The sequence below is a fragment of the Bombus affinis genome, chromosome 10 (assembly GCF_024516045.1).
Source record: "Bombus affinis isolate iyBomAffi1 chromosome 10, iyBomAffi1.2, whole genome shotgun sequence".
Classification (NCBI taxonomy): Eukaryota; Metazoa; Arthropoda; class Insecta; order Hymenoptera; family Apidae; genus Bombus; species Bombus affinis.
Genome location: NC_066353.1, coordinates 1,636,042 through 1,658,954, shown reverse-complemented (window position 1 = coordinate 1,658,954; position 22,913 = coordinate 1,636,042). Strand labels below are relative to the sequence as shown.

The following is a 22,913-nucleotide window of genomic DNA, read 5'->3' as shown; positions in this document are numbered from 1 at the left end:
ATATTATTATACATTTAAAACATTGTACTTTTATTCAAAAACATTTATTAGTACTTTTCAAATAGCGAACAAGATTACGTTTGAACTTCATGCGAGACCATCAAAATTTGAAAACTTCCATTTAAATGCGACACAGGTTTTCATTGTCTAATCATTTTAAAATTTTGCACATATCACTTCTTTCTAAAATTCATTGCCATATTCTAGGAGGATAAAAGCAAAAATAAATTAGTGGTTGAGAAGTAAGCACCATTATATTTCTGTACATATTATATCATATATTGATCTTCGTTCGATCTGGAATACTGTTTTTCGTCGTCTCAGTTAGGAATACTATACCATTCACGTAGATTTCAATACGGTAAAGTATGAAACAGATGCCTTTATAATCTGGAAGGTATAATATTACGTAGATTTATTTTAAAAAGGTATTCTTAAAACTTGCCTCTGCAAAATTTTTCAAATTCAGGTCTAAAAGTCCCCCAGCTGATAGAATTGGAGGACTCAAACAGCTTCTGATGGATAACAGGAACAACAGTTGCGTTTTTTTATTAGCATTATACCACGATGCGTCGTATCTGTGAATTTGAATTTATTAAAAAAGATGGTCCATACGTTAATGATAATAAACAACTTAACTCAGTTCTTATAATACAGCATTAATAACACAAAGACAATTAAAGAAACCTTATAAGTTTGACACATGGACATTTCATTCGTTCGATACTATAATAAAAATTCATACCAAGACAATCTTATCACCATTTTTGTAATTTAGCGATTTAAGAGAACAGTGTACTAACACAAGAAATGAATATAAAAATGAAAGTACTTCGAGCTACGTGTATTAAACAATATTTATGCATCACTTACATCGATTCGATAATTTCATCGTTCGAGTTCAGTACGAATTGTCCTTGCACAGTTAAAAGAAGTATATGTATCAATTGGGACAAAAGAAACACACTGTCCTTGATAAGCACTCCAGAAATTTCCGACTGTGATGCAACCTGTTTTGAAGCACGGTAATTTCGACTGTTGCAAGACAATACGAGATTAGACCGAAAAGCTTACCTTTACCAATGAGACTGAGAAAGATGCCATTGACATACCGATGCATATGCACAGATAGACGGAATGACTGGTTTGAATAGTCTTCAGGTAACTGCTTTGATGGCATCAAAACAGGACCAACAGGCCGTTGTCCATAAAAAGTTCAATAGTATACATACATATGTGATACACGGAAGTAAACTCATTTAAATCTCTCAAAATTAATTATACTATTCTTGATATTGTTTAAGAATATTCAAGAACGCGTGTTAGCTAATTGTTATACTATAGTACAGTAAGTATCCAATTAATAACAAGAAATCAATGTTTCATTACTTATCGTCAACTAAGGAGATACATCACATCATGGTGTTCGAATTATATATTTTTGTGAAACAAACAAAATTATTTACTCCTATCAACATTAACACCAAACGGTAAGGCGCAACCTTTTTCCAAAAACATAGTTATTGTTAATGTCTTTGAAGAAAAATAAGCTAAATAAATGAAATAAGCTAACAAGAGAATGGTGGCAACTAATGTTTTTCCAATTTCAGTACTGACTTTGTAGCATATTGGTGTTCTCGAATCGAATGCAGCACTCTCTCATAACTCTTATCCTGCATGCCACCCTTTTCATTGTCGATAGACAAATCTGAAAGCGCATTCTTGAAACGATGCCTGTGAAGGAATTTATATTTGTTGTAGTTTCAAGTTAAACGAAAATTATTTGATCCAACTGATATTTCATTTTATTACCCAGCCACCGCTAACTGTCCACAGGCGTGTTGAACCATATATATGTAACTCGCATCACAGCCAACATATACAAAAAATGTTGAAATAACCGTATATGTCATATGAACACTTATAAACATACGGTACTTCCGGTCATCGATATAATAATAAGCTGGATAAATGTATATTAAATCTCGCGTTTCGTTATTCGGTGAAATTATGTCTAAAATATATGGCGATAAAGACAGTTGAATAAAACTTATGGAACAGAAAACGCCAAGTCCTGTAAATCGATTACAACGGTGTATAATATGAATCATAAAGGAAAGTACGAGTTTTCAATATCATCTATCCTACCGCAATACAACCGAGAAAAAAAGGCTCCCCTTTTGGCGTACTCGACCATAATGTCAGATTCATCAATCAGTCTATCGGTTGACCAATCCTTCCAAATAGCGGTAAGCAGCATCTTGTACTGCAATTTAATCAGTATTGTGCTAAATATATGTATGATTACATGAAGAATACGATAAGTCGTATTTCTCGTCTCTTCTAATTCTGCTATTTTGATTTTTATAGCTATTGTTAAGAGAGAGGGATGTTAAGTAAGTTCATTATTGCTGACATATTTGCATTCTGGATATTTTTTTGACTTGGAAATTAGACAATTTATACGTGCGATTATAAGTTAGACAAACATAGAAAAAATACTGTGTGCAGTGATTATATCTAATGTAGCAAAATTAATAATACGGTGCGATTATTAAAACAAAATTGAAATAGGTGGAACTTTGCGGTTCAAAATACGGTTCCAAATGATGTTCAATTTCAAATATGCCTTTTGTTATAGTCCTGACCATTTAAAAAATATGTAGCAATATTAGTTATACAGACTTATTTTAATTACGTCAGACTATCTGTTCTTCAAGTCAATTTTATCAGTCGGCAAAACACGTGCAAATACCTCACGAAGCTCAAACGCCGATCGCAAGTCAATAGTGGGCATAAACACTATCATAAGAACCGAACAAATATTATTTGTTTCTAACGAAACATAACATAAGTAACATAAGAGTCACAAAATCAAAAATATCGACTCATCGTATTGTTCATTGTGGGTTTTATATAATATGTGACGCAAAAATAATAGAAAATGGAAAGTGATACGAGAAATTCCTTTACCTCCGCCATGTTCACAATATAATTCCCTTGCTTTATCAATACCGTAGCTACCGCATTAAAAAAACAGACCTGCTCTACTACAGTCTGTAGACTATAGAAACACACAACGTTTGCCATCTACAACCAACGATCGAGTAATTTAATAAAAAAGGAATTCCCACATTAGTACATAATGCCATAATTACATCGAGTATTAAAAAGATTTGGAGTTTTGTGAAATATTCGACGAACATCACAATGCTTGTGTGTGATTACTAATATTTATATAGGCTGAAACGATAATCATAACACAATCGAAGAGGAGGCGGTTCTGTGAAAAATGAAAACAAAAATCTGATATAACATTACCTCCCCTCTACCTCCGTTTTCGAGAAAATCGATGTTAAAGATTTGACAAGTATACTTTATCTTGACTGAACAAGAGCAAATAATTGAATGTGCTTAAACTCGTATTTGAATATAAATAAAAAATATGCAATAAAATTTTTTCATAAATTGTTTCATTTCCTAATACAATAATTTAGAATGTGTATGATACACGTGTCCCAGACCATTTCGTAATTAAACACATTTAAACTTCATTTTCTTGAAAAGGATACCTTAAACGAAAGAATGTTCTTTCATATTTTCAACTTATTTTCATATATATGACAATATCTTGTTTATTATTTACTTATATCTAGTTTGTAATTAGCCAAGTTGAAGTATACTTCACAAATTTTCAAATTCAGCTTTCACAGCGATGAACCGTCAAATGAAAAAATTTTATTTTATATACGGATTTTTTCACCACAGTGGAATCACCACTTACTCGATTGTGATACGATTACCAAGTTGCCTGTAAATTAATGTTCTTGTACCTGCGTAACAAGCGATATCACAACGACGATATATATAATCGTTCGCATAACGAGTTTCGAAACTATACTCTGATCAGGCCAAATTCCGCCCATCATAGTACATATCTTTACCACCTTCATGTACTCGTTTACTACTGTGGCTTTGTCCATGGTAAGGAGAAAACTGATGTTAAGAGTGCACGGCAGTATATACGACTAACAATTGATGAGTGACAGTGAAGTTTGTTGAGTGTCTGGGATTGGCCATTATGCTGCCACTTTATTTCGACCATGTAATATTTACAAAAAGGGTGCAGCTGAGTAATGTGTACCTGCCCGTCATTTCGATCGTCGTAATCCAGAGTGGTGATTTAATAATTCATTCGCCCTTGTTAATTTTATACCCTTAAAGTATCTTTAAGATAAAGATGTGCAAGTAACTCGATCGAAGTATTAGCTCGTCGTTATCGTGTGTTCTTTACATTGTATCCACTTCCCCGCGACGAATCATCTTGAAACATCAAATATCCTCTCGAAAGAATCGATTGATTGGCAAATTGCTAGTAACGAATAATTTAAGACATAGGTACTTTGAATACCTTGAATAAATTTGATATTAGAAAGCTTGGTATAGAACAATTGGGTGAAACAGACAGTTCCTATCCGAAACGGCTAAGCGAAGTAGAAAGATTGAAATGATTGTCGAAGATCGAACAGATCTGTACGGACTTTTATCTGGTTATAATTCTCTTCAAACTGTGAATAATCAAAATATACCTTGTTTCTGTGTAAGAAAGAGTAGTGTTTTTCATGCGCGTTTAAGCTGACTTGCTTCGCCAGTCCTGGTCGCAAATTAATTTTTTGTACCAATAATAAAAAGCGCCGGACGATGTGTGTTAATAGTTCAACTTCTTTCCATGATAAACAGTTATGCATTTTTCAAATCAGATGTAATGATATAATTTAAACTAATATATGAGGTAAATACCTTTGCATACATTGCACGTTATGTAGAATATTTTAAAATTCTGCTATGCTATTACAAATGTTGCCAATTTTCATACGACATTGATAATTTTGTACAAGAAACGATATTGTATATTTTTTTAGAGAATGTATATTTTATCTTAAAACAACACGTTTTCTTTATCACATAATCATAAGTACAGTTATACTTTTAAGCACTGTGAAACAGCACATGCGATCTTGCTTTTACAGATCAGGAAGCTAACTCAGACGCCACGTTATATCCCAAGCATAATGTTAAGCAAAACTAAACAATTTTACATATGTATATTTTGGAAAGTAACACGTACGTATTATTAATATAAATCTAAGACATTGCACACTGATTTAAAATTATTCACAAATAATTCCAAGATGTCGAAACATTATCATGCTCGTAATAGATGTGAAATTATACATAATTTGAAAATTTAAACTCAAATGCGACACGGATTCATTTCGAAATTCTGCACCGAATTCATTGCCATAGCCTAGGAGAATGAAACCCAAAATAAATTAGTGGTTGAGAAGCAAGCACCATTCCATTTCAGTACATATTATATTATATATTGATATTCGTTCGTTCCGGAGTATTGTTTCTCATCGCTTCAATCAGGAGTAGATTCCGGTTTACGTAGATTTCAATACGGTAAAGTATGAAACAGATGCTTTTATAATCTGGAAGGTATGATATTACGTAGATTTATTTTAAAAAGGTATTCTTAGAACTTGCACAATAATTGTGGGTTGAAGGAGGGATAAATACTTGCCTCTGCAAAAGTTTTCAAGTTCAGATCTAAAAGTCCCCCAGCTGATAGAATTGGAGGACTCAAACAGCTTCTGATGGATAACACGAACAACAATTGCGTTTTTTTATTAGCATTATACCACGATGCGTCGTATCTGTGAATTTGAATTTATTTAAAAAGATGGTCCATGCGTTAATGATAATGAACAACTTAATTCAGTTCTTATAATACAGCATTAATAACACAAAGACAATAAAAGAAATCTTATAAGTTTGACACATGGACATCTCATTCGTTCGATACTATAATAAAAATTCATTCCAAGACAATCTTATCACCATTCTTGTAATTTAGCGATTTAAGAGAACAGTGTACTAACACAAGAAAAGGATATAAAAACGAAAGTACTTTGCGTTACGTATACTGAACAATATTTATGCATCACTTACATCGATTCGATAATTTCATCGTTCGAATTCAGTACGAATTGTCCTTGCACAGTTAAAAGAAGTATATGTATCAATTGGGACAAGAGAAACACACTGTCCTTGATAAGCACTCCAGAAATTTCCGACTGTGATGCAACCTGTTTTGGAGCACGGTAACTTCGACTATTACGAAATAGTACGAGATTAGACGAAAAGCTTACCTTCACCAATGAGACTGTGAAAGATGCCATTGACATACCGATGCAAATGCAAAGGTAAACTGAATGACTGGTTTGAATACTCTTCAGGTAACTGCTTTGATGGCATCAAAACAGGACCAACAGGCCATTGTCCATAAAAAGTTTAATAATATACATACATATGTGATACACGGAAGTAAACTCATGTAAATCTCTCAAAATTAGTTAGACTATTCTTGATATTGTTTAAGAATATTCAAGAACGCGTGTTAGCTAATTGTTATACTATAGTACATTAAGTATCCAATTAATGACAAGAAACCAATGTTTCATTACTTATCGTCAACTAAGGAGATACATTACACCATGGTGTTCGAATTATATATTTTTGTGAAACAAGCAAAATTATTTATTCCTATCAACATTGACATCAAACGGTAGGGCACTGCCTTTTTTCAAAAACATAGTTGTTTTTAATGTCTTTGGAGAAAAAGAAGCTAAATAAATGAAATAAGCTAACAAGAGAATGATGGCAACTAATGTTTTTTTAATTTCAGTACTGACTTTGTAGCATATTGGTGTTCTCGAATCGAATGCAGCACTCTCTCATAACTCTTATCCTGCATGCCACCCTTTTCATTGTCGATAGACAAATCTGAAAGCGCATTCTTGAAACGATGCCTGTGAAGGAATTTATACTTGTTGCAGTTTCAAGTTAAACGAAAATTATTTGATGCAACTGATATTTCACTTTATTACCCAGCCACCGCTAATTGTCCACAGGCGTGTTGCACCATATATATATAACTCGCATCACAGCCGACAAACACAAAAAATGTTGAAATAACCGTATATGTCATATGAAAACTTATAAACGTACGGTACTTCCTGTCATCGATATAATAATAAGCTGGATAAATGTATATTAAATCTCGTGTTTCGTTATTCGGTGAAATTATGTCTAAAATATATGGCGATAGAGATAGTTGAATAAAACATACGGCACAGAAAACGCCAAGACCTGTAATTCGATGGCAACGGTGTATAAAGTAAATCACGGAAGGGAAGTACAACTTTTCAATATGATTTATCCTACCGCAGTACAACCGTGAAAAAAAGGCTCCCCTTTTGGCGTACTCGACCATAATGTCAGATTCATCAATCAGTCTATCGGTTGACCAATCCTTCCAAATAGCGGTAAGCAGCATCTTGTACTGCAATTTGATCAGTATCGTGCAACCAAAAAATATATATAAATGCATGAAGAACATGATAAGTCGTATTTGTCGTCTTTTCTGATCCTGCTATTTTGATTCTACAAAACTATTATCAAGAGAGAGGGATGTTAAGTAAGTTCATTATTGCTGACATATTAGCATTCTAGATATTTTTTTGACTTGGAAATTAATTACGTCAAGCGAGTGCGGTTATAAGTTAGACAATCATAGAAAAAATACTGTTTGCGGTGATCATAAATAATCTAGAAAAATTACTAATACGGAAAAATATTAAAACAAAATTGAAATAGATGGAACTTAGCGGTTCAAAGTGCAATTCCAAATGATCCTCAATTTTAAATATACCTTTTGTTATAGTCCTGACCATTTAAAATATACATTAGCAATATTTGTTATACAGACTTATTTTAATTACGTCAAACTATCTGCTTCTCGAGTCAATTTTGTCAGTCGGTAAACCACGTGCAAATACCCCACGAAGTTGAAACACCGACTGCTAGTCAACAGTGTGCATAAACGCTATTATAAAAGCAGAACAAATATTATTCGTTTCTTAGGAAACATTGTAGATCTCCATTATTATGAAAAGGCATATAATTTCGAATCTGTCAGGTTTATTCCCATTTGTAAATATTTCATGCCAGATTATTTCTTTATAGCACTCAATAACATAAGAATCAGATGATCAAAAATATCGACTTATCATATCTTCCATTGTCGTTTTTATATAATGTATAGCACAAAAATAGAAAATGGAAAGTGATACGAGAAGTTCCGTTACCTCCGCCGCGTTCACAATATAATTCCCTTGCTTTAGCAATGCCCCAGCCATTGCATTAAAAAAACATACCTGCTCTACTACGGTCTGTAGACTATAGAAACGCACAACGTTTGCCATCTACAATCAACGATCGTGTAATTTAATAAAAAAGGAATTCCCACATTAGTACATAATGCCATAATTACATAGAGTATTAAGAAAATTTGGAGTTTTGTGAAATATTCGACGAACATCACAATGCTTGTGTGTGATTACTAATATTTATATAGGCTGAAACGATAATCATAACACAATCGGAGAGGCGGCAGTTCTGTGAAAAATGAAAACAAAAATCTGATATAACATTACCTCCCCTCTACCTCCATTTTCGAGAAAATCGATGTTAAAGATTTGACAAGTATACATTATCTTGACTGAACAAGAGCAAATAATTGAATGTGCTTAAACTCGTATTTGAATATAAATAAAAAATATGCAATAAAATTTTTTCATAAATTGTTTCATTTCCTAAAACAATAATTTGGAATGTGTATGATACACGTGTCCCAGATCATTTCGTAATTAAACACTTTTAAACTTCATTTTTTTGAAAAGGATACCTTAAACGAAAGAATGTTCTTTCATATTTTCAACTTATTTTCGTATGTATGACAATGTCCTGTTAATTATTTACCTATATCTAGTCTGTAATTAGCCAAGTTGAAGTATACTTCACAAATTTTCAAATTCAGCTTTCACAGCGACGAAGCGTCGAATGAAAAAATTTTATTTTATATACGGATTTCTACACCACAGTGGAATCACCGCTTACTCGATTGTGATACGATTACCAAGTTGCCTGTAAATTAATGTTCTTGTACCTGCGTAACAAGCGATATCACAATGACGATATATATAATCATCCGCATAACGAGTTTCGAAACTTTACTCTGATCAGGCCAAATTCCGCCCATCATAGTACATATCTTTACTACCTTCATGTACTCGTTTACTACTGTGGCTTTGTCCATAGTGAGGAGAAAACTGATGTTAAGAGTGCACGGCAGTATATACGACTAACAATTGACGAGTGACAGTGAAGTTTGTTGAGTGTCTGGGATTGGCCATTATGCTGCCACTTTATTTCGACCATGTAATATTTACAAAAAGAGTGCAGCTTAGTAATGTGTACCTGCCTGTCATTTCGATCGTCGTAATCCAGAGTGGTGATTTAATAATTCATTCGCCCTTGTTAATTTTATACCCTTAAAGTATCTTTAAGATAAAGATGTGCAAGTAACTCGATCGAAGTATTAGCTCGTCGTTATCGTGTGTTCTTTACATTGTATCCACTTCCCCGCGACGAATCATCTTGAAACATCAAATATCCTCTCGAAAGAATCGATTGATTGGCAAATTGCTAGTAACGAATAATTTAAGACATAGGTACTTTGAATACCTTGAATAAATTTGATATTAGAAAGCTTGGTATAGAACAATTGGGTGAAACAGACAGTTCCTATCCGAAACGGCTAAGCGAAGTAGAAAGATTGAAATGATTGTCGAAGATCGAACAGATCTGTACGGACTTTTATCTGGTTATAATTCTCTTCAAACTGTGAATAATCAAAATATACCTTGTTTCTGTGTAAGAAAGAGTAGTGTTTTTCATGCGTGTTTAAGCTGACTTGCTTCGCCAGTCCTGGTCGCAAATTAATTTTTTGTACCAATAATAAAAAGCGCCGGACGATGTGTGTTAATAGTTCAACTTCTTTCCATGATAAACAGTTATGCATTTTTCAAATCAGATGTAATGTTATAATTTATACTAATATATGAGTAAATACTTTTGCATATATTGTACGTTATGTAAAATATTTTAAAATTCCGTTATGCTATTAAAACTGTTGCCACTTTTCATACGTCACTGATAATTTTGCACAAGAAACGATATTGTATATTTTATTTAGGTGAATGTTTATTTTATCCTAAAACGACTTGCGTTTTCTTTATAACTTAATCTGAGGGACAATTCTACTTTCCATACACTGTAAAACAGTACACGCTAAATGTATCATTAGTAATAATATTTGATTAAATAATTTGAGTATCATCATGTTCCAATCGGTGTACTACATCAAAGTTTCCAATTTCCATCTTTCTATATTCAATCTCTCTTTAAATGCAGTTCAGCCATATAAACACATCGGAATCTCAACTAAAAATGAAAACAGACGCTTGCAGTTACTAGTATGATACAAATAATGGCTACCTTTATTACAATACTTGTGACAGAAGACAATTCATATGTAAAAGCCTGTAAGATTCGCTAAATGAATAGCTGGCTTTTGCAAATCAAGCAGGTAACTCAAACCAAACATTTTCATATGTATCTTGGAAGTAATATATACGCATTGCTAGTATAGATCTTAGACATTGTGCTTTTATTTTAAAATATTCCTTAATATTTCCAAAACAACAAAACACGATTATGCTCATAACTAATGCGAAAACATTAAACCTTGAAAACTTCAACTTATATGTGGTATATGTTCCTGTTGTCTAATCACTCTGAAATTTAGCATAAATCATTTTCTCACCAAGCATCATCAAGTGGGGGTAAAACCAAAAAATAGTTAGTAGTTTAGAAATAAGAATCACTGTAATTATTTTCATATTTTATCCATTAATCTTTGTTCCGGAGTATTGTTTTCCATTGCCTCTGTCGGGAGTATTTTATGATTTACGTAGATTTCAATACGGTAAAGTATGAAACAGATGTTTTTAAAATCTGAAAAACATACATAGTATACATTTATTTAAAAAAAAATATTCTTGAAATATTTCCACATTAATTTCTGGTTAAATAAAAAATTACTTACCTCTGAGAAGCTCTTCAAATTCAAGATAATTAATCCAGCAGCTGATAAAGTGGGAGGATTTAAGCAATTTCTTAGTGCTAATACAAACAATAGTTTCGTTTTATTATTAGAATTATACCATAACGCGTCATATCTGTAAACGGTGTTAATTTAGTAAAAAAGGTTTCATATAGGATGATGATAATAAATGATTTACATCAGTTCATACTTTTAGCATCAATCACATAACAGAAATAAAGGAACCTTACAGATTTAATGGATCCACCTGTTATGTTATGTATGTTATTGTAATAAAATTTGATTTCCGGACAAAAACCAAAATACTTTGAGCAAAGTATATTTCTCAGTATTTATAAGTTACTTACATTGATTCGGTAACTTCATCGTTCGCATTCTGTACGAATTGTCCTTGTACCGTTAATAGAAATATGTGTGTCAATTGAGATGAGAGAAATACAACGTCCTTGATAAACTCCGCAGAAATTTCTGATTGTGCTGCAACCTGTTTTGAAGCACGGTATTTACAATTACTGTCAAACTGTGTGAATTTGTACGTTGAAGAGCTCACCTTTACTAACGTGACGCTAAAAGTTACCATTACCAAACCGATGCAAATGCAAAGATAAGTAGAATGAATGCTTTGAATAGTTTTCAGGTAACTGTTTTGGAACCATTAAAACAGAATTAAGAGGTCATAGTCGATAAAAGATTCAGTAATGTACATACAGGGTGACAAATTTTATTCTATAAATTCAAATTATTAGTACATTATGAATTGTATAAAAAAGTAGTTCAGATATTAAGTGAATTTTTTTGAGGGGGTTACGAATGAGGTGGGTAAGAATTTTTTTGTGGACAGGCACGCAGAGGTCATATGAAGGTGACATAAATTTTTTTAAGTAGAATTGCATATTTTCTAATACACTAATCGATGCAGCTCGTCATTCTCTACAAAATTGTATGAAGTTATTTATATCGAAAAGACATTAGTTTAGGAGATATTTTAACTTTAATTTGTCGTATTTAGCGTATAAAAGACAAGGATAACGTAAACGGAAAAATATTTAATCGCGTTTTTCATTGTCTTTCATACATTAAATTTGATAAATTGAAGTTAAAATATTTGCAAATCCCTATGCTTTTTCGGTATAAGTATGTTAATACATTTGTCTAGAAAATAATAGGCTGCATCGTTTAATGCATTAAAGAATATACAATCCTATTTAACAAAACGGTTGTTATCTTTATATGAAGTTTACGTGTTCATCTACAAAATATTCTTACACCAGGTTGTAACCTTCCTAAAAAGTGTTTACTTTCTGTCTGAACAATTTTTGTATACAACACATAATGTACAAGTAATATGCATTAGTAGATTAAGTCCAATCACCTTGTACATGATACACGCAAGTACACGCATTAAATTACTTTGAAAGTATTTAGGATATTCTTGACATTGTTTGAGAATTTTAAAGAATACATTAGCTAATTGTTACGCTACTGCACAGTAAAGTTCAATTAATGGAAAAAAATCACTGTCACTGCTTATTAACAATTTAGAAGAAGTATATGGTGTTTGAGATACATATTGTTGTAAAAAAAACTTTTTACGCCTAACAAAATTATCTTTAAACGGTGATGCACCTTATTTTGTTAAAAAATAAGATTATTGAAAATATATTTAAAGAATAAAAAATAAGTTTAAAAATACTGGAAAAGGAATGTTTTGCCAGTTTCAGTACTGACTCTATAGCATATTGGTGTTGTCGAATCGAACGAATCACTCTTTCATGAATCTCATCCTGTATGGCACTCGTTTCATTGACAATAGACAAATCAAAAATCGCATTCTTGAAACGATGTCTGCAAAAAGTTTATGTTTCTTGCAGTTCCCAGCTAAAATTATTTAGTCCAAGTAATATTTCTTTTTTTACCCAGCCACTGCTAATTGTCCACAGGCGTGTTGCACAATGCACATATAACTTGTATCGCAACCAACATACACAATAATTCCTAAAATATATGTATACACCATATGTAAATTTATAATTGTACGATACTTCCGGTCATCGATATAATAATAAGCTGGATAAATGGTTAGTAAATCCCGCGTTTCGTTCATTGGTGAAATTATGTCCAAAACTAATGGCGTTAAAAATAATTGTAAGAAAACTACGATACAGACAACACCAATTCCTGTAAATTAATTACAGCGACACGTGAAGTGAATTATAAAATGAAAACACATCATTTCAATATAACTTATCCTACCACAATCAAACCAAGAAAGGAGTGCTCCCTTTTTGGCGTACTCGGCCATAATGTGGAATTCGTTACTGTGACTATCGGTTGACCAATCCTTCCAAATAGCGGTAAGTAGCATCTTGTACTGTAATTTGATCAGTCTCATGTAAACGAAAGATATGTACGAAGGTATGAAAACACAATAAATTGTATTTCTCATTTTTTTTGGTACAGAAATATTTTTGCTAGCACACATTAACGATATGCAGACTTATTAATTGTGTCCAAATTGTGTTATTCGCTTCTTACAGAATATTTTGAATTCATCACCATCATCTTCAAAAAGCTTTTAATTTACGAATCTATCGAGTTATACATTTTTACAAATATTTCATACCAGAATAGTTCTCTGTAGCTTTTCAATGACGTAAGAGTCAGTATCTCAATAAAAGTGGACTTATCAAATTTTTCCACGTGATTTTTACACAGAATGTGATAGAAATATAATAGAAAATGGAAAATGAAGCAAAAAATTTCTTTACCTCCGTAGCTTTGATAATGTACAGTCCTTCTTTCAACAACACCCCGCTTAACGCAGTGAGAAAACAAATCTGGTTTAGTAGGACGTTCATGTTAAAGAAATGCACGACGTTTGCGATCTACAATCAACATTCGATTAATTTAACATATAAAGAATTTCGAATCAATATATAACGCTATTAAAAAGTTTAAAATGCTGTGACTTTATGGTATAACGAAGTGTCATATATCTTTACTCCGCTATTCCATAAATTTTCGCCGGCACTTGGTAAAAATTTGATTGATTAAAGGTCGGTCATTGTTCGTTTCCAGTAAAGTTATATTCCAAAGAGCTTTTAGATGAAGAGCGAATTCAGATGCTCAGCATCTAACGTAATGTTGCCCTCAAACAATCAATAATATAATCATGATATCCCATATTCTCAACGAAAATGTAATTTGTAATTGTAATTTTGATGTAAGATGTAGATGTTGTTCGTGATAATTATAGCGCTGGCTGTAGATGTCGCTGCTGGGCTACTGCTGATTTTTCTTCTGATTTAGATGCGTGGAAGAAAAATCGGACGGGATTTGAGAACCCGGGTCCCGAAAGTTCGTAACCTAAGGCGCTAATCACTGCGATGCCGTTGTCCAATATAAGTTAGTGTCGAGTGCCGCCACAGATGCTTTTAGTTGAGAATTTTGAAATATTGATAATATGTATTGATAGTCTCAGGGTACTCTAACGATTCTCTATACTTCGTAATGCCCATGTTGAGCTGGTGGGACTACCCTAATAGTTGCTATCCACCAATGATCAGATTCTTTACCCCGCTCATGGGCATATCACGCTACGAACGAACCTGGAGGGTGCAACTAAGGGTTGATCGTCTGCATGGGCGAAGCGGCGATCGCAGTATACTTCATTCTATCGAGTACAAGAAAACATTGTGTTTCTATTGATAGTATAGCAATCGCGCTTTGACAATCATATTGTTAAGATATGCTACACGAAGAGATTCCAATAGCGATGTGTTCTGAGTGCGTGTGTTATTAGAGTCAGTGGCTAATATAAGCCAGGTTGAGTAGGCTTGTCACTTGGCAAGTGTATTGCCGAAACAACATAAACTGAGAATTTTCAACTTAGAGTTACTTGAAGTGCAAACAAATGCAAGTATGTAAACAGCAAGAGGACAACGATAGTTAAAATTCAGCGAACCTAATGGAAATTGATAAACCGTCAACTAATGGTTCTTAATCAACATTAAGCACGAAACGTAAAATTTCGCTATTTATAAAAAGAATTACAAACACCTCAAATGCAATAACAGATGAAGATAAATGGTTACCAGAAGTACCAAAATTCTTTCAGTTTACTTCCAGAAATTACAAACGAACCTCTTTAAAAAAGCTGCAACAAAAATTATTCAACTGAAGCCTCCCCTAATCTACATAGATGCCAATTATTATTAAGCCTCTATTAGATCTTCTAGAATCAATTACTCAAGACAACTATACGCTAAAGCAGTTAAAAAACACGCAAATTAAAGCGCAAGCCAATGCTACTGACTGTTATGGCAAAATTGTCTTAGTCAAGTGTTCCTTAGGACAAATTGTAAAAATTATTGGAGATAAAAAAAGAGATTATAGAGATAAATAAACAAAAGACACCTAGTCTGTCGGAACACAACCTACCCTTGTGTATGTTAAATATAGAAACTCCGCTTTTATGGCCTTATACCTACATCACAGAGTATAAGAAATTTAATCATGTTTCATTGCTGAGTTCGATTACTAACAGCAAAATATCTCGACTAACAAATTGAGTTGTTACACGCAGTTACCTACGTCATCGATTACAAGATCATAATAGCTATACAAATCACAATATAATTTCTATTTTACGGATAAAAAGCTGTACCACACCTCTATCTGCTGCAAATACGCGACAGGCTAATCTTCAATGTCCAATACATGCGATCAGATGCCTTCCTACATATTTTCATATGCAAGCTGAGTCACCTAAGAGTGAAAGATCTACAATATCTTCGAAAGTGTTAATTATATCGATAAATGTTTCAAATAAAAGTTGAATGGTTCCAAGGAAGACATTAATTGATGTAATTAGTATTTTTGTAGGTGACATTTGAAGGCCTCTCTCGAATCTTTGAATATGAGCCGCTCGGACTATTAGGAATAAGTTAGTTGCTAATTATCCATCTCGAGTAGTTACTCGTTGATCGTTAACTGTCTGTCTTCTCTCGATCATCACTCGTCTGACACTCTCAGTCATTCGTCTTTCGTTAGTTAGCCTTCATCGTTATGTACCATTAGTCAACAGCATAATCTATTTGTTTGTTGAAATACATAGTTTTAATCTCTAACACGAAGTGGTCCTTTGAGCTAATTTTATTAGTCGGCACAGCACATGCAAACGCCAACCAATTCCGAACGATCCATACAGGTCAATCACAGGAAATAAACAATCACAAAACAATAAAAAGATGATTACTGTACAATACAATACAGATGTTATAGTAATTAGTGTAGCATACAAAATACCGGTGAACCAAGAAAATTAGTATAGATTGTTGGTTATAAATTATTTTACGTACCTGCGTAACAAACGATAGTACACTAATGATGTATATAATCGTTCGCATGACGAGCTTCGAAGATTTACTCTGGTCAGGCCAAATTCCGATAATCATAGTGCATATCTTCACTACTTTCATATACTCGTCTACTACAGTGGCTTTGTCCATTGTAAAGAGAAAACTGATGATGTTAAGAGTACACGCTAGTATATAGGACTGACATTTAATGAATGAAAGTGAAATTTGTTAAGTGTCTAGGATCAGCCACTATACTTCTACTTCATTTAAGCTATGTAATATTTACACAAAGAATGCGACTAAGTACTCTATATCTGCTGCCATTGCGACCGTCATAAACCAAAGTGGTGGTTTAATCATTCATTCACCCCTGTTAAGTTTGTACCCCTAAAATAGCTTTCATGACGATGTACAAGTAAGCTGTTGATCAAAGTATTAGCTTAATATTAATGTGCGTTCTTGTCGCTGTGTTTTTCCTCTGAAAAAACCATGTCGAATCATTAGCAAGTATAATTAATTTAAGATATAGCTTTAGATATTTCGACTAAAAATTGTTTAGAAAAGGTAACTTGGAAAAGGGTGGTTGGGTGTATAGACAGGTCTGTATAAAAGGATAGAGAATAGTTAAATATTAATTAGCTCTTTCGCTGCCACGTGTCTCACATATGTGACGCCCTATTGCTTTCTACAGCCCCAGGCGTCACGCATATGTATGTGCCGCATTCTAAGTGCAGCATGTATTGCCTAGTTACCATTTTCTATTATTATATACGTAAAAATATATATCATATTACGCAACATGTTGAAAATTTGGAACTTGAGCTGTGAACAGTAATTTTTTCCTTAAACAATGGTAACAAAAAGGTTAAAAAGATCTATACGGATCTTGATCTCGTTATTTTCTTCATTAAGGTACGATTAAATGAAAGATATTTTACCCCCGTCTATCTTCTCCTTGAGAAAATACCCCGAGTTTCGTAAACGTTTAAGCTACCACGGATCAGATTCCAGGTTGAAATTTCGCATTAAATTAATGGACCTTCAATAATATGCACATGAACAGTTTACCTTCCTGTCATGATTAATAATTATATACCTTTTACTGCTACTAGTGATATCACATTACTTACATTTTAAAAAATAACCATAACTTATTGAATTGTTCAGATAAGTTAAGTCATAAATAATATCACAATTTACATTGAAATAGATCTCTGTGTATGTATTGTACGCGTTACGTAAAACATGTTGAAATTTCATTAGTATCGCAATACGATTGTCATGACAATATTGATATTTGAAATGAATTTGAAAATTTATATAGAAGTCATAAGATATTTAGTGCAAATATACATTTAATATATATTTAATAAGAGATTCGTATGCAACGTATCTTAAACGTATAACAAATGTTAAATATATTGTCATTGAATGTTAGGGCTTATTAATAATATAATGGAATACAGTTCACATATTTTTCTGGCCTGTGCGAAACATACACTTATACTAGACATCTTGTAATTTCTAAACATATTTTGAAATTCATGAGATTTCAAATTTCACACATATAATCGCAATTGTGAAATCTTATTAACAATGCTAATGAATTTTCCATATAAAAGTATATTCATAAGAAATGTCTACAAATGTTTGGGCGCTTTCTTCGCGAACTTATAGAAATTCTTAAGAGAGTGATTACATTGCATGCATTTCGATCCTCAGATGTTTCATTCATCACTATGGTATTCCATGAGAATACGTATCCACTGTAACCAATCATATACATATATAGCTTGAAAAATAAACCGGAAACGACATTTTTCTGCATAAACTTTCTTCATTGTGCTGATGTCTAAAACCACACGCTATAAATATTGGCCACATTTTTTAATATAAAATGTGCAATGTGCGTGCAAAAATTAAGGTATACTCACCCACTGATAGCCAGCAGGGCACAACCATGCTGTACGAAGTGAATTAAACTGGTGTCACAGGCAATATAAACAGCTACGAGTATTGACACCGATGCTGCCATATGCACTAGTATGACATAATAATATCGTTCTTCGTCCACGAAGTAATAAGCTGGGTAGATAAATTCGCGGCTCCGTGACTCGTTCAAGGGCGCGACGATGTTCAGAATAGGTGTTACAGCCGGTATGAGGGCGAACATAACGGCGGTGACAAATGTGCTGACTAAATGCAAAAGGAATAAAATACAAAATAAAATAGCAATTATTTACGGCAGACACACCTCATCAATTGATGTAAACTTGGGATTTGTTGCCAAGTAATTGCACTTCATTTCATATATTCGCATAAACATTTTTAGTGTTACGCGAGTATATCATATTGTTATGGCTTAAAATGAATTTAGAGTAGGTTTGAATTAGTTTTTTTTTTTTTAATTAAGTTTAGTGCAATGTGAAAATTGATTCATTTTCTTTGTCACCTTTGTATATAAAGGACATGATCATTGCCTTCTGAGAGTATATGTCCAAAATCTCTAATTCCCTCTTTGGTCGTTCTATCAGACGTTCGGCGACGATTTCGCTTAAAAGTTCTTTCAACTACAATTTTAAAGATGCTTATAATAATCAAAGAGATTACAGAATGTCGATCTGTCCTTCACCTTCTTCTCGTTCAGAATGTAATTGTACTGCTTGAGAACAATCATTAATGTTACATCCAAATGCGGCATCTGTTCTAACAATATGTCCAAGCTGTAAAACGTTAGTATCCGTGATATCTACAATATACAGAAAAAATATTTACATTACATATTTACATCTATAATCTCTATATCCTATCATATCGAAAGATTCTATTATATAAAAGCGACATGTGAAAAACATGATATCATATTTCCCGTCTTTTGTAAAAGTTTAAATAAGAACTTTAAAATTCAACATGCTGTCAACTAATATCGCACTAAAACTATTTTCGAATCTGAAAACCATTTTGCATATAGCTTTGTAATCTATGTATATGTATTATATGTATTAAATACGCTGACACAGTCTAATTGTCAACCTCTGGAATACGTTTTACAGATACTGTGTCTCTAACTAGTATAACACATTTTTATATTAATACCGTTAATGGTTATAAACAAAATGGTTATGGCAAATAACACTCGATTACTAGATATTTTTTATAAATGAGAAGCGTATAGGCTGGATATAATATTAATTAATGAAGACAATACCTGAGTTACAAGACAGACAATAGTCACAATCGATGTGACAAATCGCATTGTAATTTTCCGGAATTCTTCCTGATAAGGCCACACACCAACAAGCTGCCCGAAAAATTTGATGGTTTTAAGATATTGAAACTCGATTGTTTGCCAATCCATAGTCGTTCAACCAATAATCAGTATTGCATAGGTCGCTAGAGATCGTGAGATATAAAATTCGTTAGATTGGACTAAAATTGAATTGACACGACTTGATTACTGGCTAGAATTAGTAGCCTAAGCGATGTTTATGCATTTATAGGAAATTTCAAGCAAAAATCTGTAGAATGTATAAGAGAATGTACATATAAGAAGATACTAGAATATGTAAAATAACGAGAGTAAAATACTCGTTATAATATTTAATAAAAGGAATAAAATTGATCAAGTACTGTTCACCAGTGTCACGTTTATGAAAATGTAAATTCAAATGAATCTCTACAATTTAAGAGTTACATTAAATGAACAGAAATGCAACTAATACCCTCCACTGTCCACACAGCAGTAATCAAGTAGGCCAAGTTCAAACGTGTATATCCTCCATTACGTCAAAAACAATAGCAATTTTGTGATCGCTTTAAGAAATTGCACTCGCTTTTAGCGATCTGATTAATTTATGCGGGAAATGGAATTATTTTAGTGGCATGCTATCGCTAATACTTCTATGTGAAAAAGGTTTATTAATTTAAAGGTAATTTAATTTAACATAGTACTAGTGTACATAGTAAGTACATAAACGTTGAAGAGAATAATTTATATGTAATATGTTGGTAAGTGCGCCTATATAGGCAATATGAAAAATTAATGGTGGAGGGGCAGCTACATTCCTTTTGGTATCGGCACCATATTGCAAGCTGGTATACCACAGCTGATATTTCACATAACGGATGATTCGTTTGATAGAAGCAATACCTACCAATCAATGTTTTCTTTTCCAATTTCACGAGGCATAAATCATTTGATTACAAATTTCTTACGTGTGAAGTATAGAAAAATATCCTATAGAACAAACAAGTTGATTTTCATTCAAGTTTATCATATGTACTATATTCTGTTCAACGAGAAAAGTTAGCAGAGTTAAACAGAACGATCACGTACTAAGCATGTGACAGACGCAAGAGACGCCAGTTATTGGATGTTCGACTTCTCGGGATTATGGCACGAGCGATGGCAGTGCCAAGTAAATACATTACGCAGGATGGACAAGAACCTACGTTTGTTTTTAACATTCAAAAAAAAGATCGTACTTTGAACAAGGTATTTTAATTGATTTATCAAATACAATTTCGCAATCGATATGTCGAGTAGTCCTAGATAAATGCTCTGTTGTTTTTGTATAAAAAGAACTTTCCATCAGCGTAATATTTTGAGTAACTTTTTTCTTTGCGTGTTACCGCCGCTACATTTTAGTTTCTGAGATTATTCTAAATGACCGTTCGTTCCTCTGCTTTTCTATTGATCTATAAAGAATATAAGAATTAATTGAAAATATCTCTAAATTACAAAAAATATCTTTTTCATCGTTACCGTAATCACTGCTCTTTCCTCCTCTCTATCGTCAAATGCTCTATGACAGTGGCTTTAAATGTTCTTCGAACTGTTATGGAGTTTATTTTCGTGTTAGATTCGTTTCTTACTATTTCACCCATTTCCGAGGATGTAATTTTGGGTTCTTTGCTCATTATATTGACTATTGTTTTTCTCGACCTGTAAGGTCCTGAGGATATCCGTTTCACGTGGCACCTGTCAGATCTTTTTTGCCTCACACCTCTCACGGTAAAACGACTTCTGTCGTTTTATTTACTAATTATTATGTAGTAAGTACGGATACACGCACTTTCTATATTGAGTTTTACTCAACAACTTGTGACATTTCGTTTTAAACGATTAAACTAAGCAAACGAACAACGTAACGTACGAACATAATTTTGTAATTACCACCTAATGACAAAATCCGTAATTACTTAGTTGCCAACCCAATAGATCGATTCCGATTGTAAATACGACTTAGTTATAATTTCTATCGTTCCAGTAGCACTGCCATCTTATTCTATACTAAACCGATAATGTCGGATGTGACACCTAAATGGTGTGGCGGGCTACGTTAGTTTCCGCACTGTGGGACACTATTCTATCGCATGCAAAACCTATCTTATTCTTAGTCAATGATATTACGAAGATTTAGATGGAGATTTAATAAAAAGAAAATGTACAAATGTAGCTCTGTAATCACGTGTAATGTATAACTAGAGAGGTATTTTTACCACAGATTCTTACTCCTGTTGACTTCACGACACTCGTCTGTAGCTTTACCAACTATATTAGTTGAATTAAATTAATTGCGTCGCTCACCGCTGTAAATCGCAGAGGGCGTAAGAAACACTGAGTTTTTGCACGGTCGGTATTTCAGAACATGGAAGACGAAGTCCCATAAGATGCAAGATTTGTTCTGTATATGCATATATGCTCGTCTACTATAGAATATATGTAAATCGATTCCGATTGTAATTATATCGATCATTGATTCAAGTATAACTTATACCGTTCCAGTAACGCAAGTATTTTATTTTACCCTGAACCGATAATGTCGCATTAGACATTAAAATAGTATTATATGAAGGTATACGGAGGGCTATGCAGCCTTCAAGCTATGCGTCGCTTATTTACATTGCAGGAAATATCTATGTTATTCTTAATCACTGCGAAATCACAAATGAGACAAAGGTTCTCGTTCTATGCATGCGTGGCATGCTATGAATGTATCAAACAGTGACAGAGACATTCCGCTCATCTCTGTCTGTCTCGTAGAACAAGAACCTTCTTGGCCTCCATGTTGATTTTTCATGACTCAATTTTCGAGCGATTGTCCCTAGCAAGTGTTGAGTCCTGTTTATACGATCGTGGTCCTTAGTCAATGTCAGATCGTATTTGTAAAATAATGTATTATTTTATTAATTTCCTGCGTTTAGGCAAAAAGCTTTTAAAGAAGGCATAGAGACAGGTTTACGATACCTCACTGCAGATGGCAGCACATACATACCAGCGCTAAATTCAAAAATAAAATCCTAAATTATGCCGTATTTTTATTTTTCCAATTTTCAAATGTTTGAATATCATTTCAATAGTAACGCAGAATAAAGAAAAGACGAACTATTATATATAGATCTGAGTCATGTCTGCCACGATGAATACAGATACCAGAGGCACTACAGACAAACTTGAA

General features: G+C 33.1%; 3 protein-coding genes and 1 long non-coding RNA gene across 16 annotated transcripts; 1 reads left to right on the top strand and 3 right to left on the bottom strand.

Moving 5' to 3' along the window:
- Nucleotides 1-27: 27 nt before the first annotated feature.
- Nucleotides 28-9,856, bottom strand: LOC126921368 (odorant receptor 67b-like). 8 transcript variants are annotated; one of them, XR_007712302.1, is made up of 10 exons: nucleotides 9,074-9,856; nucleotides 8,214-8,330; nucleotides 6,954-7,408; nucleotides 6,759-6,875; nucleotides 6,216-6,306; nucleotides 6,016-6,152; nucleotides 3,834-5,720; nucleotides 2,974-3,090; nucleotides 2,149-2,266; nucleotides 1,822-2,074 (listed from the first exon to the last, which is right to left on the bottom strand). XR_007712302.1 is itself a non-coding variant. In XM_050732896.1 (7 exons), the coding sequence occupies exons 1-7, from the start codon at nucleotides 9,221-9,223 to the stop codon at nucleotides 416-418; spliced, it is 1,293 nt and encodes a 430-aa protein (XP_050588853.1). In that variant the 5' UTR covers nucleotides 9,224-9,856; the 3' UTR covers nucleotides 34-415. The 8 variants fall into 8 exon arrangements, 5 of the variants coding, with proteins under 5 accessions (XP_050588854.1, XP_050588853.1, XP_050588858.1 ...); XR_007712303.1 differs by having other exon boundaries at nucleotides 6,016-6,306; nucleotides 6,954-7,215; nucleotides 7,291-7,408; XR_007712301.1 differs by having other exon boundaries at nucleotides 6,016-6,306.
- A 761-nt stretch (nucleotides 9,857-10,617) lies between these two features.
- Nucleotides 10,618-17,643, bottom strand: LOC126921369 (uncharacterized). 3 transcript variants are annotated; one of them, XM_050732903.1, is made up of 9 exons: nucleotides 16,453-16,626; nucleotides 13,861-13,977; nucleotides 13,346-13,463; nucleotides 13,009-13,270; nucleotides 12,821-12,937; nucleotides 11,643-11,733; nucleotides 11,440-11,576; nucleotides 11,075-11,207; nucleotides 10,618-10,983 (listed from the first exon to the last, which is right to left on the bottom strand). In XM_050732903.1, the coding sequence occupies exons 1-9, from the start codon at nucleotides 16,600-16,602 to the stop codon at nucleotides 10,936-10,938; spliced, it is 1,173 nt and encodes a 390-aa protein (XP_050588860.1). In that variant the 5' UTR covers nucleotides 16,603-16,626; the 3' UTR covers nucleotides 10,618-10,935. The 3 variants fall into 3 exon arrangements, with proteins under 3 accessions (XP_050588860.1, XP_050588859.1, XP_050588861.1); XM_050732902.1 differs by having other exon boundaries at nucleotides 11,440-11,733; nucleotides 16,453-17,643; XM_050732904.1 differs by having other exon boundaries at nucleotides 11,440-11,733; nucleotides 13,009-13,087; nucleotides 16,453-17,643.
- A 416-nt stretch (nucleotides 17,644-18,059) lies between these two features.
- Nucleotides 18,060-21,710, bottom strand: LOC126921380 (uncharacterized). Of its 3 annotated transcripts, none has more exons than XM_050732937.1 (7): nucleotides 21,218-21,710; nucleotides 20,607-21,150; nucleotides 19,661-19,845; nucleotides 19,085-19,201; nucleotides 18,905-19,022; nucleotides 18,387-18,648; nucleotides 18,060-18,218 (listed from the first exon to the last, which is right to left on the bottom strand). In XM_050732937.1, exons 3-7 carry the CDS (start codon nucleotides 19,808-19,810, stop codon nucleotides 18,080-18,082), a joined length of 786 nt encoding a protein of 261 aa, XP_050588894.1. In that variant the 5' UTR covers nucleotides 19,811-19,845; nucleotides 20,607-21,150; nucleotides 21,218-21,710; the 3' UTR covers nucleotides 18,060-18,079. The 3 variants fall into 3 exon arrangements, with proteins under 3 accessions (XP_050588894.1, XP_050588896.1, XP_050588895.1); XM_050732939.1 differs by having other exon boundaries at nucleotides 18,060-18,317; nucleotides 21,218-21,709; XM_050732938.1 differs by having other exon boundaries at nucleotides 18,060-18,304; nucleotides 21,218-21,707.
- On the top strand, nucleotides 21,374-22,243 carry LOC126921384 (uncharacterized). Of its 2 annotated transcripts, none has more exons than XR_007712310.1 (2): nucleotides 21,374-21,507; nucleotides 21,726-22,243. It is a non-coding gene; the product is annotated as an uncharacterized LOC126921384 (long non-coding RNA). The 2 variants fall into 2 exon arrangements; XR_007712309.1 differs by having other exon boundaries at nucleotides 21,723-22,243.
- The last annotated feature ends 670 nt before the right edge of the window (nucleotides 22,244-22,913 follow it).